At 36.5% G+C, this 13232-nt stretch overlaps 1 protein-coding gene across 14 annotated transcripts in view; it reads right to left on the reverse strand.

Moving 5' to 3' along the window:
• Positions 1-13232, reverse strand: part of CACNB2 (calcium voltage-gated channel auxiliary subunit beta 2) — a 243719-nt gene that overhangs the window by 37029 nt on the left and 193458 nt on the right. For all 14 annotated transcript variants that reach the window (XM_048061804.2, XM_066991643.1, XM_048061800.2 and 11 more), the window contains one exon: positions 1594-1716. In XM_048061804.2, the coding sequence (XP_047917761.1) occupies positions 1594-1716 (123 nt within the window). The remainder of the gene's footprint in view (positions 1-1593; positions 1717-13232) is intronic.

The following is a 13232-nucleotide window of genomic DNA, read 5'->3' on the forward strand; positions in this document are numbered from 1 at the left end:
AGGGGAATGGGCAGGATGAGCAAGGGGTGCTGCTTGGGCACCCTCCAGAAGAGGTCTGAGCCCCCTAGAAGCAGCAGCCACTGCCCAACGAGTCTGATTCCTTGGGCTCCCAGCCTGGCAGTGCACCTGACTGGGGTGCAGGGTCCCAACCACATCCCTGCTCTTGCTTAGCATCACTGGACAGTCAACTTCCCTGAACTGCTCAGAGGGGAAAAAAAAATTGATTTTTAAAGTCAGTTAGTGCAGAGTGCTTGTTGTATTACACCTGAAGCTGCATAAAGAACTGCAGTCTAATCTCGTTTTTCATTCCAAAGCACTACATGCACCCACCCACAGACAATATAACACCTCAGCTGAGTTAAGCTTCCTTTCAAGATATTTCTGAAGATTAGGAAAAGTTTGGGAAACTCTGTCTTCCTCATTATCTTCCATGTATTTTTACACCCAAGACTAAGTTCAGCTATGAGGGAAAAAAAAAAAAGATATTCTAAGAGAAATATGCTGACAGCCTGTTTCTGGTTCACATGGAAACAGGGGAAAGGCTTGATGTGAAGTCAGAGATTACGAGCTCATTTGACATATAGATGGAATAGATAATTATACAAAATCATTTAATCCAACCAAACTGCACCGTATTTTTCCAGATTCACCAGAAAATGCTGATGACTTTCTTTTGCCAAGACTGCGCCTGCTCGTCCCTACTTCTGTCATAAGAAGCAAAGCAATTCTTTTTTGCACTATCATCAGACTTCAAACATTGTCTTTGCTATAAACACTTGCTTGGAATACAAATTATCCCTTTTTTCTATGTGTTTCATATATATGGAAAATGCTGATCACTAGTCATCATGATAAAGGTACTAAAAGTCCACTTCTTGTGTTTCCTTTGTATTTGCCCACCTGCACTTCTACCTGTGTATTAGGGAAAGCTTCTTGCTTCTACAAAGTACCTGTCCTAGCAGAAATTACTATGCAACATGAATTGTAATGACTGAGGGATTTTTTCAGCGTTAAAAAAATGGATAATCTAAAATGGGTCAAAGACATAAATTCAAGTGTATGACTAAGTTGTTCTCCTCCTCAAGCAAATTTTTCAGTTCTTCTGCTACAAATCTCCATTGTCGGATGGACCATTGTGTGGCAAAATACAATGGCATATGACCAGAACCTGGGAAATCTGGTAAAATGAAATCATTCAGAATAGAGCAGTAGGAAGGTTTGGAAGAGCTTAGGAAGGTTTGTATGGGAAAGTTACTAAGTTTGAATTGTCTTGCAAGGAGGAGAGAAAGAACAAGAGTTTAGATGTTTGAAAGTTTGCAGAACCTGAAAATTTTCAAAGAAAAACTACAGGAAAAGAAAAGCAATGCAGCAAACTCAAAGTACATTTTTTGACAGTTGATATGTATATCTTGAAATTTATGACTTCAGTTCTTCAGTATGTAACTCGTAAAATATTTTCTATGTCAGGGAAATAACTTTCGTGAAAAACAGGACCTGAAGATTTGAGAGATTAATCTAACCATTAAGAAATGGTAGCACTGTTACTGAAACAGACCTTTAAAGAGATTCACTTACTCCTTAAGTTTTACTTACTTCTTTAACGTGAAGAAAATCTTTAGCCTCAAATGAGATGGCCATGCCTGGGACTGGAACATCATCATCATGAGCTGCACTGTAACCAACATTTGTCCGAACTGCAAATGCAACAGGTTTTGTCTGCAAAGTAAAGAAAAAAAGCTTGAAGTTTTCCCTTACAAATGTGCATATATACAACAGTACGCACAGAGGACGGTTTCTGTAAGTTGTCTTTTTAAAATTATAAAAATGACAAAGAACTTTCAAAACATATGCTGTTCTTCTCAAAATATTTGCTGATCATATGACAGTCAATTTATGTGAGGCAAATGGCTGACACTTTGTTCCAAAGCAACTGAATCATCAGGAATGCTTGTGTTAGGCTCATCCTGAAGGTCAAAGTCTTCAAAAGTTACTAGCAACTGAGAGCACAGAAAGACTGAAGCACCTAAAATCTCTAGTTGCTATGGAAAACTCAGAGCAAAAGTCCATGTTAAATGTGCGCTGGATCAACATGTTGTGAAAAATCAACATTCTACAAATCACACTAGGAACTAAAGGACAGCATCTTTTTTTTTTCCTGTTGTTAAATAGTCAAGCTCAAAATGTGCTTTTATGCTATAAACTATCCATTTAAAACATTATGAAGGATCATGTTTACTTACCTTCGTTATTTAATATCAACACATTTTATGGATTGCAAGATTTTTTTTTTCTAGCTACTAGCACTCTGAACTCATTTGGGATAAACCCAATCAGGAATTAGAATCATAAAACAGTTGGCAAGCCATATACTATGCTCAGTTATGATGGAATTGCACAGTAGATCTTCATTTGGCTGAGATTTATTGGAGATTTCTAACCATAGTTCTGTACTGAGGTGGTCATGCATCTCACTTGCATTGCAGTATATTTAAGAGGTGTGCTTGCACTTGCATGGAACATTTATTCTGCTTTCAAGGCAATTACAAGGCCCCTATCGACTTCAGAAGGGAATGAGAACAAGGGAGTCAGACTTCAGGTTTGCCTAGTACTCATTCTTGAAGTTTAAATTGCAATGGTTTACTATGCTTTGCTAATATACAAAGAAATACAATTAAAATGTACATAATAATGAGAATTTAGGTATACAGAGTAAAAGTCATGAAATTCAAACATGGTTATGGCCAAAGCTATTGTAATTTGGCTCCACTGCCTACACACTGTAATCCCACTCACAGCAGCAATGGAAGGAAAAATTTAAGAAAAATAAAACGCTTTTAAATTTTATTTTTATTTTTAAGGAAGCCAAATCCAATCCTGAGATTTCATCATCAGCACTAAGCTGTTACCTGTCCTTCAGGTAACTTCAACAAAAGTTGAGCGCTTCCTCCTTGGCTGAGCTGAAAGTCTGCTTCCAGTTCTGCTGCCGTGTTTGCCTACAGCTACCTCACACTACAAAGAGTCCCACATCAGCCCCAACACAGCCTTCAGCAAACTCCAAAATGAGGAGAATCAGTGCCAGCATCCATTATGGATCCCGACAAGGGGCAAGACGCCCTGCTGCAGAGGCATTCTGAGAGTGTGGTCATGTCAGGCCATCACCAAATACCGGCAAAACATCACCAAACACTCTCTCAGAGAGAGACTTGCTGATTCCTGTTACTCATACCTATACCAGTAGTCAGTATCAGTAGGTTACAGAACTTTTACAAGTTTTATTTTCAAGAAGCAGTTGCAGGAACAGACAGGGGGTCTTGCGGCCCCACACTGAGGCTGAAAGCCTTTCTGTGCAGGAAGGGTTAAGCAGGTAGCAGGAGCTGCCATCCAGCTCAGTGCAGCCCGTACCAGCCTATATGGAGGGCTTCCTCTTCCCCTTGGAGCTGCAACCAGAACACAGGAGAACAACCTCCACTGTGGTTTATTCTCCCCCAAACAATGCCTTGAGCTTGCTCTCCCAGCAGAGGATATGAAGCATGGCATTCCTGGGACCCACCATTGTCCCACCCCAAATCCTCCACACTGCTTGTCAGGTCTGGTCTAAAGGCCCTACACATTATGGCTGGTATATCTTTGTGAACTGAGACCCACGGGTGCTCACAACTCATTGAGGAGGGTGTGACATAACTTTTCATCTCAAAATATATTAAAACTTTTACCAGAAAACAGTTTTAGTTTTATTAGTAATGATTTCATTGATGCCAATTCGAATACAACCAAGAGCAGACATAGTTGGTATGGGTCATCATTTTATGGTTTGGGTAGAGTACGGTATTTTGCTAAGATGACAAGGCAAAAACAACAACCACCACCTCATTTCCTACATAAGGAATTGCATCCATTTCTTCTTGAGACGGAAGATATGAAAACACATCCCGTACTTCATGAATGCAGACCCAAAAACCTGAGACCAAGAATCATGCAATATTTTTCTGATTACCAAAAATCCCTGACTGTTCCACCCAGGTTCATTCTGACAACTTGCACAGTGCTAGAGGTCAGAAATCTGCAGCATTTAAAACCATGATAAAATAGTGATGGAGACATATAAATAATTCTAAAAACAATATCATGCTACCTGTCCTGGAAAGGACATTTTGAAATGACGGGGGGAAAAGGTTCCCTGCTGCTTAATTCAAGTCTAATGTGCTATAAAAGCCACAGGGTTCCAATAAAGCACATTTTAAAACCCCTTAAATAGGCCTGTATTTGAATGAACTGCCGCAGTCAAACAATTTACATCTAAGTGCACATTCTAGGGAGGATTTTTAATTTAGAAGGAGAAATAGTATGCTTTTTCATAACATTGGGTCAAGATTGTCTCTGTGTCCAAAAACGAAACAGTTTCACTAGCAACAAGTTTTGGAATGGGCTTCATATTTATGTGGTATTTAAAATCTAAATAGGCATTTGTACAAAGAGATCCTCTGGAAACTATCAGAAAAGGCCTTTATCAATTCTGTTCATTCTTTGGGATTTGATGGAAAAATCTAAAAGGCTGTGGAGAGGAAGGGCTCTCCAGGCTGAAACTGGTACCATTTAAACTGCAAGGCTGAACATATTTACAGGTTACCTGGCTGTGATTGTTCTGCTACTCATTCCTCTCCTCCCCATCTCAGTGTCTAAAAGGAATTGATGACTATCTCTGAGGTTTTAAAAAACTGGTGTATCAGTCACCTGAGTGAAAAATAAGTGATTATTTCAATATAATTCTTACACACGACCACAGGATTACATTATTACAGAAGCCACAGTTAAACATGGAAAATAATTATAGTTGGAAACAAATCTGCTCAGTACAGTTTCCTGAAACTTTCTGGAGAAGAAAGTTTTTTTCCTTGTGCAATGGGACATTAATTAACAAAAACCTTCTTAAACCATCTTTGCATATTCTTCGTCTGTTCCAGAAGCCAAAATACTCACTTTGGGATAGCATTATGGACAGAAAGTAACACTTATCCCAACCCATGTGATTGTATGGCAAAAGACAATTTACAATTTACCTTCCATATCACCAACAAGTTCAGAATAAACTCCACAAATCTTCACATGTGCTATTAGTTACAAATAGCAAAACAGATAGAGCAACATAGAGATGAAAATAGGAGAGTGGCTCTGTCTTTCCCTTGCTTTTAAGGGAAAATGGAATGTTTTAGGACTTATTTTTCCTTAAGGGACCTCATTTAATACACAAATCAAAACTACGTTTCCTTTGGAGATAAGTCATACATTATAACAAACAAACAAACAACAACAACAAACACACATGGAAATAATTAAAGAGTAAGTTTTGGCACTTGTGTATTGACATCACATTATTCAGACTTTTCATGTAGTACATCTTAGTGCTTCTTTATCTTCTCAGAAAATTTATTTATTTATTTATTTTTCCTACTCTGGTTCTCTTTGCCTATGAATTTAGGTATGCATTATGCATCATATATACTGTGGCTATGAACCACTGCATATTTTTTCTGCTTGCCTCCCAGCTTTTAAAATAACACATCCCAAGAGTTCATTGTATTTCTTGTTTAGCTACAGTTAGAATATTACAAATACTTGATTGCTTTTTTTGCAGATCACCTCTTCCAGGTGTTGTTGAAACAACAACAGAAATTTTTAAACAAAAAATTAACAAACTAGAAAAAAAATAACAAATTAGAGTACTATGCGAAAAGCAATAATTAAATAGCCAATAATTTAAAAAATCTGTTTTCTTTCAATAAGAAAAATCCTATTGCTGTTAGAACATGTTGGAGATGTTATTCAGGTGGTAAATTATATTAAAAGCTTGACTGCATTTGCAGGGAATTGATTAAGATTATTTTACTAGATGTTCTTATTAGCTACCACCCTGTATTAGAAAATGATAGCCACAATGATAGATATTGCTTGCACATAAACAATTATATGTAAGTATACATTATATATATATACATGTATATATAATATATACATTTAACAATACAATCAAAAACTAACAGATGCTTATTTTGCTGAGCAACTTTTTAATACCCTGAACTATTCCATTTTGATGCAGAAGGGCACCTAACACAGATTTCTGGACTCCAGTACGAGAGAGATGTATGTAAAAGCTAGACACCCAGGTCCTTTAATAAGCCCTTAATAAGTTCACCTTGTCATTAAACAGATGAACTGTTAGAAGGGCATCAAAACATGATTATGCATTCATGAATACATTTCTGAAAATGGGCATTTATGAGAATGATCATCCACAGAATAAAATTTGGCAATTCCTCCATAACAATTTAAAAACATTGCAGTGTTGATGCAACATGGATGTCCGATTCCTAGCAACCCAACATCATATCTGATTCAATTCCTCTAATATTCTTACTTGCAACAAGCACTCAGTTATCCTATGCCACAGATAGCTATCTATAAGATGCTAGAATTAAGCACGCCAGAAAGAAAAAGCACTAGTCATATAGATACTGAATTCACTGGTATCAAGCATCTTCCTTAAAAATAAAAGCCAACAAAAATTATTGGTTTTAATTTTTTTAAAATATACATATTCATACAAAACTCCACAACTTTCCTGAATATAAAAATTCTACACTAACAGAGTTGATGCTTTATATGCTATTATTCATTTCAATATCAGAAAATATGGATATGAGTAAGCATTAAGTTGTTAAATATCCTAAATAATACTTTATCATTGAATAGCAGAGAATTGAACATATCATTCATTGTTATGAAGAATGAGTTTTCTGCAAAGCATAGTAAACTGTCATTGTAGAACTGTATCTCAGAACAAGAACAGAAATATTAAGGAACAATCTTTGCTAAACGCTGGTAGGGGGGATAATACACTTACTTATCCTTCTCACATTTCCTATATCCTCTAGCAAATATAAAAGAATGCTCAGCAGTGTATTGTGACTTATTTCTAACAGTATCAGTGAATGAAAGACTTCAGGCTGACTAAAGACTTTAAAATCTCTGCTGCATTGCAACAAACAGACAACTTCAGCAAGCTAATGTCCTTGACACACTTCTAAGTATTCTAAAATTTTCTATTAGAGGCTACTCAAGAAAAAAGAAAAAATGAAAACTACTCCATAACCATCTGAACATGAAAGTTAAGTAGCAGGTAAAATAAATAAATAAATAATCTTCTTTCATTTTCTGCTATTGAAAAATTAATGTGAAAATGTAAGTAGAAAGCAAAGCAGAACATTTAGCTTCCAAAACAGTTCATGTCCCATTTTAGATACTCGTCATACTGGTACAAAGGGAGACTAAATTACCATGGGATTAGACAACAATAATTAACCTTGCTGAACATTTAAAACTAATTAATTTATAAAATTTAAATGCTAGCTATTTTACATTGATAAATAATTCTGAAAGTTCCACAGAACTGTAGAATTCAGTACCTTTTCTTTTCTTGAACTCTACTGTCTTGGACTAAAATAATCCAAGTCTGTTATGCAATTCCTTACTTTCCTAAGGAGCTCAAAGGAAAAATAGGACCTTATATCAAACAAAATAAAACTTTTTTTTTTTTGAACATACACATATGTATGTTTTAAAATATATCTAGCATTTGCCTACATATTGTACAGTTCTAAAATTAGACTTGGTCAAAACAGTTAAGTACTTTCTGTTCATTCTCCAAATCTTCAGGAAAAAGTGATGGCAGTTCAGCACTCACTTAATCCACAGGCAGGACTACAGGGACAGATATTCCAAGATGTTAAACACTAACATTTTCTCTCTCCTGAAAGGAATAACGCAACTTGAAAATGTATACATCTTCACAATGAAGATTTGTGACTTCTTTTTTTTTCCCTGGAAAAATACAATGCTCAACAAACAGAATATCCCATTAGGAGAACAATAACTAGTCTATGAACACCACCATAATCTGTACCACTGGGGCAGCAGGTGGCATACTCTGGTGTGGCATTCTTCATGAATCAGTTTCAGCTTCTGATTTAAAAGCAGAATGTAAATCAATGACACCATATTCACCAACTGTTAAGCAAACTTTGGCTGAGGACTTTTTTGTAACAGACATAAATTAATGTGGGACTAGGGGGACCTGACTTAATATCCTTTTTTTTTTTTTTTTTCTGTCTGGATCTCATTTCTTCCTTTTTGTTCACAAGTTATATTCATTTTAAACATCTTTGTGCAAACTCTCACTACTAACTCAATACTATTTACAGTATTATTATACTCTGCTACTTATATTCCTTATCCTCTGTTTTATGACTAACTTGCATTCAATGCATACACAAGCATTTGCAGTATCTGTCTCACTCTGTTGGTTTAAACAAATTAGCACCTGCTTGCCTCAATCTGTACTTGAGAAATATTGCACCCTAAAAAATACAACCCGTTTTCTAGTAAAGTACTTAAAACATGACAGAACCATCTTTTTTCCGATAACTCATTTTAGATTTTTTATACTGTGCCATAAACCCAGTGCATGCAGCCCCTAGAGATCCTTGCCAAGTAGGTAAATTTTCTGACACGAAATTTGCTCACAGAACAGGTCATCTCCCTCATGGTCACTAATTTTGGGAAAGGTGCTTGATAATCAAGGTATCTCTATTCCCTGGATTAGAGCATTCTCCAAGCCACTTTCATTTACACCTAAGGTTGTCCTACACAAAGCAATGACCCTAGGGCTGAAGGAACACAAGCAGGAATTAAAGCTGCCTTTTTCAGCAGTAGGTGATGAGGATCTAGGGTCTCAGATCCATCTCATTTCTCACTTCACTTCATTGTACCCAGAGTAGAGGTACGCTGCATTTACACAAGCTTAAATGAAAACTGAATGCTGTTCAGACTGCATGTTTTATGAAGATAATGCCAGCTAAGTCCAGAATTGACTCAGAAAATGACTTCAGTTATCTTTTTGACGAAGTGCTTGTTGTTGTTGGCATCTGTGTTAAAGTTCAGAGAATTCGTCTCAAAGCAAGTCACCTCCCTCGCTATTTATATATAACGTTATGCATCGTTCATCATACCCACTTTTCATGGATGCCTGTAACTTTAGCTTGAAAGCAAGGAGTTATTTTTCTCTTGGGTAATGCATAAAATGGGTCTCACTTGAAACACTACCAGGTTTGCACTCATGAAAATTTAAAATAACTTTCTTTTTTTTTTTCAGCTAAGGAAAGATGATACTACTCCCAAACTTCTCTTTAGTAGTCTTGGTCAGGAGTAAATATGTCAAGAGATGACCTACATTTGCCACTATTTCTGCAGAACAACCCCATACATACTGTTTGTGCCATAAATGAAATTCATACACCACATAGGACAAAGATCAATAGGAATGTGACAGTGCAATAGCTGCAGTCTTAAAATATGTCATTTTGTTTTGCCCTGCTGATGGCTGAGAGTCAAACGTATAGTGCAAAAGCCAGATGTTTTAGAGAATTACAAGATTTTTGTGAACAACTCAATTATTTTAAGGGAGTTTGCAATGTTATGAAATAAGTATGGTAACAAAAGTAGTTCAAGTGAAGAATGGAAAAATAAAACTAACAAAAGAACTTTCAGCTTTTTAATTCATTATTTGGTAATAATTTATAATGCTGTAACAAAAGAAACAAATCAAAATCACCTGAGTATGAATACAATTCACAAATTTACCTCCTAAACACTGATTATTGTTGGAGCCACATTACGGTTAAATGTCTGCCCAATGTCTGCTCAGCAATCTCATTGCTAAGGAAGCAAGAACAGTTCATGGATGTCCCAATGGAAAATCAGAGTAAACCTGCTGTCATTAAAAGTACCGATCAATAATAACTTCCCAGCAAAGACTCAGCCCTCTTTTATTTGTGTGGGTGTATGCATCAAAGAAGGCTGGTAGCAAGACAGAATCACAGAGTAACTTTGGTTGGAAGCAGCCTCTGGAGTTGTCCAATCCATCCCTCTGATCCAAGTAGGTCTGCTTAGACCACGCTGCTCAGGGCTGCGTCCAGGTGAGTCTTAAGTGCCTGCAAGGACAGAGACACCAGCACCTCTCTGTGCATCCTGCTGAAGTATTTGACCACCCTCTTGCTAAGAAAAAGACCATAAAGTAACCACATATCTATGATTAAGGACATTAAATCCCTAATGGATCACAAATACTGGATTTTATGCTGCACTACAAGGAAAATCAAGTAGTATTACAAGTGGAAATCACCATTTTCTAATTTTAATTGCAAGTGGCCTAAAAGGAGTATTTTAAATATATATATATATTATTATTATTATTATTACCATTGTGTGGGTATTGGAGGGTGAGGGGGTATTATTTCAGGTTAAGACAGCAATTTTATTACTTTACTACAGCAAACAGCAGTGCTCCCATAACTCATCTAATGCCTGAGGCTCAGCTCTTGGATTTGTGCCTCCCAGTGCAAGGTGCTGTACTCAGCACTTCCTACAAAGTGAAGGAGCTGAAAAACAAAAATATGCTGGGAGAACAAAACACAACAAAATTGTAGTTAACAAGAAGCAGCCCAAGTATAGCTACTGTATAATGAGATTCAAACTCTTTTGAATTATTAAGACTTCTGATATTATGGATCTGTCTTAAGGGACTTGGGAGACAGCAGTCAGACAGAACATTTCATTCTGGAGCCAACTTTCATCATTTCTCAGTGTCCAAGTCAGTAATTGGATCTGAGCATATTTTACCACATATTTTCCAAACTAAGGCAACATGAACTATGGGCAGCTGTTACGAGTGCTTACACTGCCACCTTACAGCGGGCTGGACTTGCCAAATTCTCACCTAGGAGCTTGTGCACCCTGACAGGAGAGCAGTGAGTGAGGAGACGTCCCCATTACACAAGCCACAGTCGCCATCAGCCTTTTTGGCCTCTCCAAACAGGCTGTAAGGAACGACATGGAAACTGAGCTTTTAAAGCTTAAGTGGGATTTTCCTTAGGATCAAGGTGAAATTCACTGAGGAAATCTTCTCTGAATCCTTTCAGTTACTAAGGCTCTCTGCTACTGGAAGGCCCATTCTTAAAGAAAGGGAAGTTTAACACATCCAGCTGGCACAAAAGAGTCTGCCAGATCGGTTTTTTTCTTAACAATAGGTATGCTTAAGAGAATTTTTTGTCCTCTCATACTCTCTAGAGATACATTTGTTACTATTTTAGCTCCTCTTCACATACAGCTTGAAAGTCATGCTTCCTACTTCCTTTTACGAAATCATATTTGAATAGAGAGTCACCGATGTCGGTTTACATTCAGCACAGGAGGCAGCAAAGACTGAAATAGCTTTAGTGACGCACACAAAGCTTTTTCATATGAGCTGGGTCTTTTTTTATTAGAGCATAATGCCATCAGTCAAAACTCATCGGTGGCATGGTGTTGTTTGCATGTAAGTATGCCAGAAAGGTGGACCTGCCGTACAACCCTCTTGGGGAGCCGATGGGAACAACTGGAAACAGCACAGCTGAAGTCTGTTTGTGCTTACTGAAAACATGCTTATTCTGGCAGCAAAATCCAGCAGATGAAAGCTGTCATTTGCAATAAAAATACTGTGCTGGGATTTCAAGTTCTTTTTTCAATGTCACAAGTGAGGACATTTTATGCTTATGAGACATTTCAAGCTTATGAGACAGCATTTTAGTAATCTTAGCATTTTGGCTAAACCAAGGTTCACACAGATAAAAGATCTGCATTAGTATTTTCAGACGATTCACAAACAGAAAATTGTCCAGGAAAAGCATAAATCCATGACACAGCAAACTAAAGCAAACACTAAATAAATCAATAATGCAATGGCTGATAAAAATGAAGATACTATTTTCAAAACCTTCTGAAAAAGGTATAGCACTGAAAATGTTTCTTAATTCAGCATTATGCTTGCAAATTTTATTGGTAGTTCCAGTATTTAAATAATTTCACAGTTCATTCTTTTTCAGTTTGATCAGAAAATCTGTATGACCGCTAGAGTCAAAGATTAATATTATTAAAATATTTTATTTTTACATGATATGTTAAGCATGCATTTTTAAAAAAAAACTGTTCTAAAAAAATTCTTTCTTGGTTAGAAACATACATTTCATAGCTAGACAGCCCTATTTACAGAAGTGATATGAATATAAGTTTAAGGGGTGATATTTTAGAGTTTGAAAAGTCAAATGTCATATTAGCTCTTAGTACACTGAACAAAAACTTGGAAGTTATTTCAGAAGATGGTAAACTCTACATCTCATTCAGTGGGCCTTTCAAATGATTACAATTTATGTGCATAGCTTATGTTATCCCACTCATGAACTAAGTGCAATTTCTTAAATCCTGCACTATCTGAGATACTTTCCATATCTAAATTCAAATGGAATCTCTACTCCAAGTCTCCATGACAGCCTAGATACAGATTACAGAAATTATTGCATGACACATACATTTAAAGTTCTGCTGAAAGAACATTTCTTAAAGTTGAAAGTTAAGCATTCCAGACTTCGGTAAAGTCAAAATGGAGTTGCCTTTAACTCACGCAAACAGTGGTATCTTTAACAAGCTCTAATTACGTACAGTATTATGGTACGGCCATTAACTTCAGAATGATATGTTGTCCTCCAACCTAGTATATCTTATTTACATGCAGGATGGATCTCCCCTTGGGATAGATAGATCAAGAATATATGAAACATAAGGGCCTATCTATAGCATCCTAAATTCCTCTGAGGCATTAACTGTGGCTAAAGAGTTGGGCTTACCAAGTCCAACAAAAAGAGGTAAGCAGTCTGTAAGGAGTGGTTTATCTTTAAAAATAGCATGAATCACATTTTGCTTCTTTCTTCCACAACTAGTGAACTAAAGCACCAATCCTTAGCTGTCAAGGCACATGAAATCCCATCCAGTACTCAGTGTTATGAGTGAAAGGTTTCTTGAATTTGACATTCAGCATTAATGGAAACTTTTGATTTTAATCTGTGATTTAGCTGCCCAGCTGCTATCCCATAAAGATAAATCAATTCTCACACAGCATTCAGATAGCTTCTCAATAAGGCCCCACAAAAACAAGAAAATGTTATAGAAATCAATACTTCCCTCTTCTCAATATGCAGTGCATACAACATTGGGCCACAACAAGAAAGAAAACCAAAATTAATCAAAAACTGCATGTTAAATATGATCAGACTACATAGTAAAAACTATACCATTATATATTCACACTA

This window comes from Anser cygnoides, chromosome 2 (genome assembly GCF_040182565.1).
Source record: "Anser cygnoides isolate HZ-2024a breed goose chromosome 2, Taihu_goose_T2T_genome, whole genome shotgun sequence".
NCBI lineage: Eukaryota > Metazoa > Chordata > Aves > Anseriformes > Anatidae > Anser > Anser cygnoides.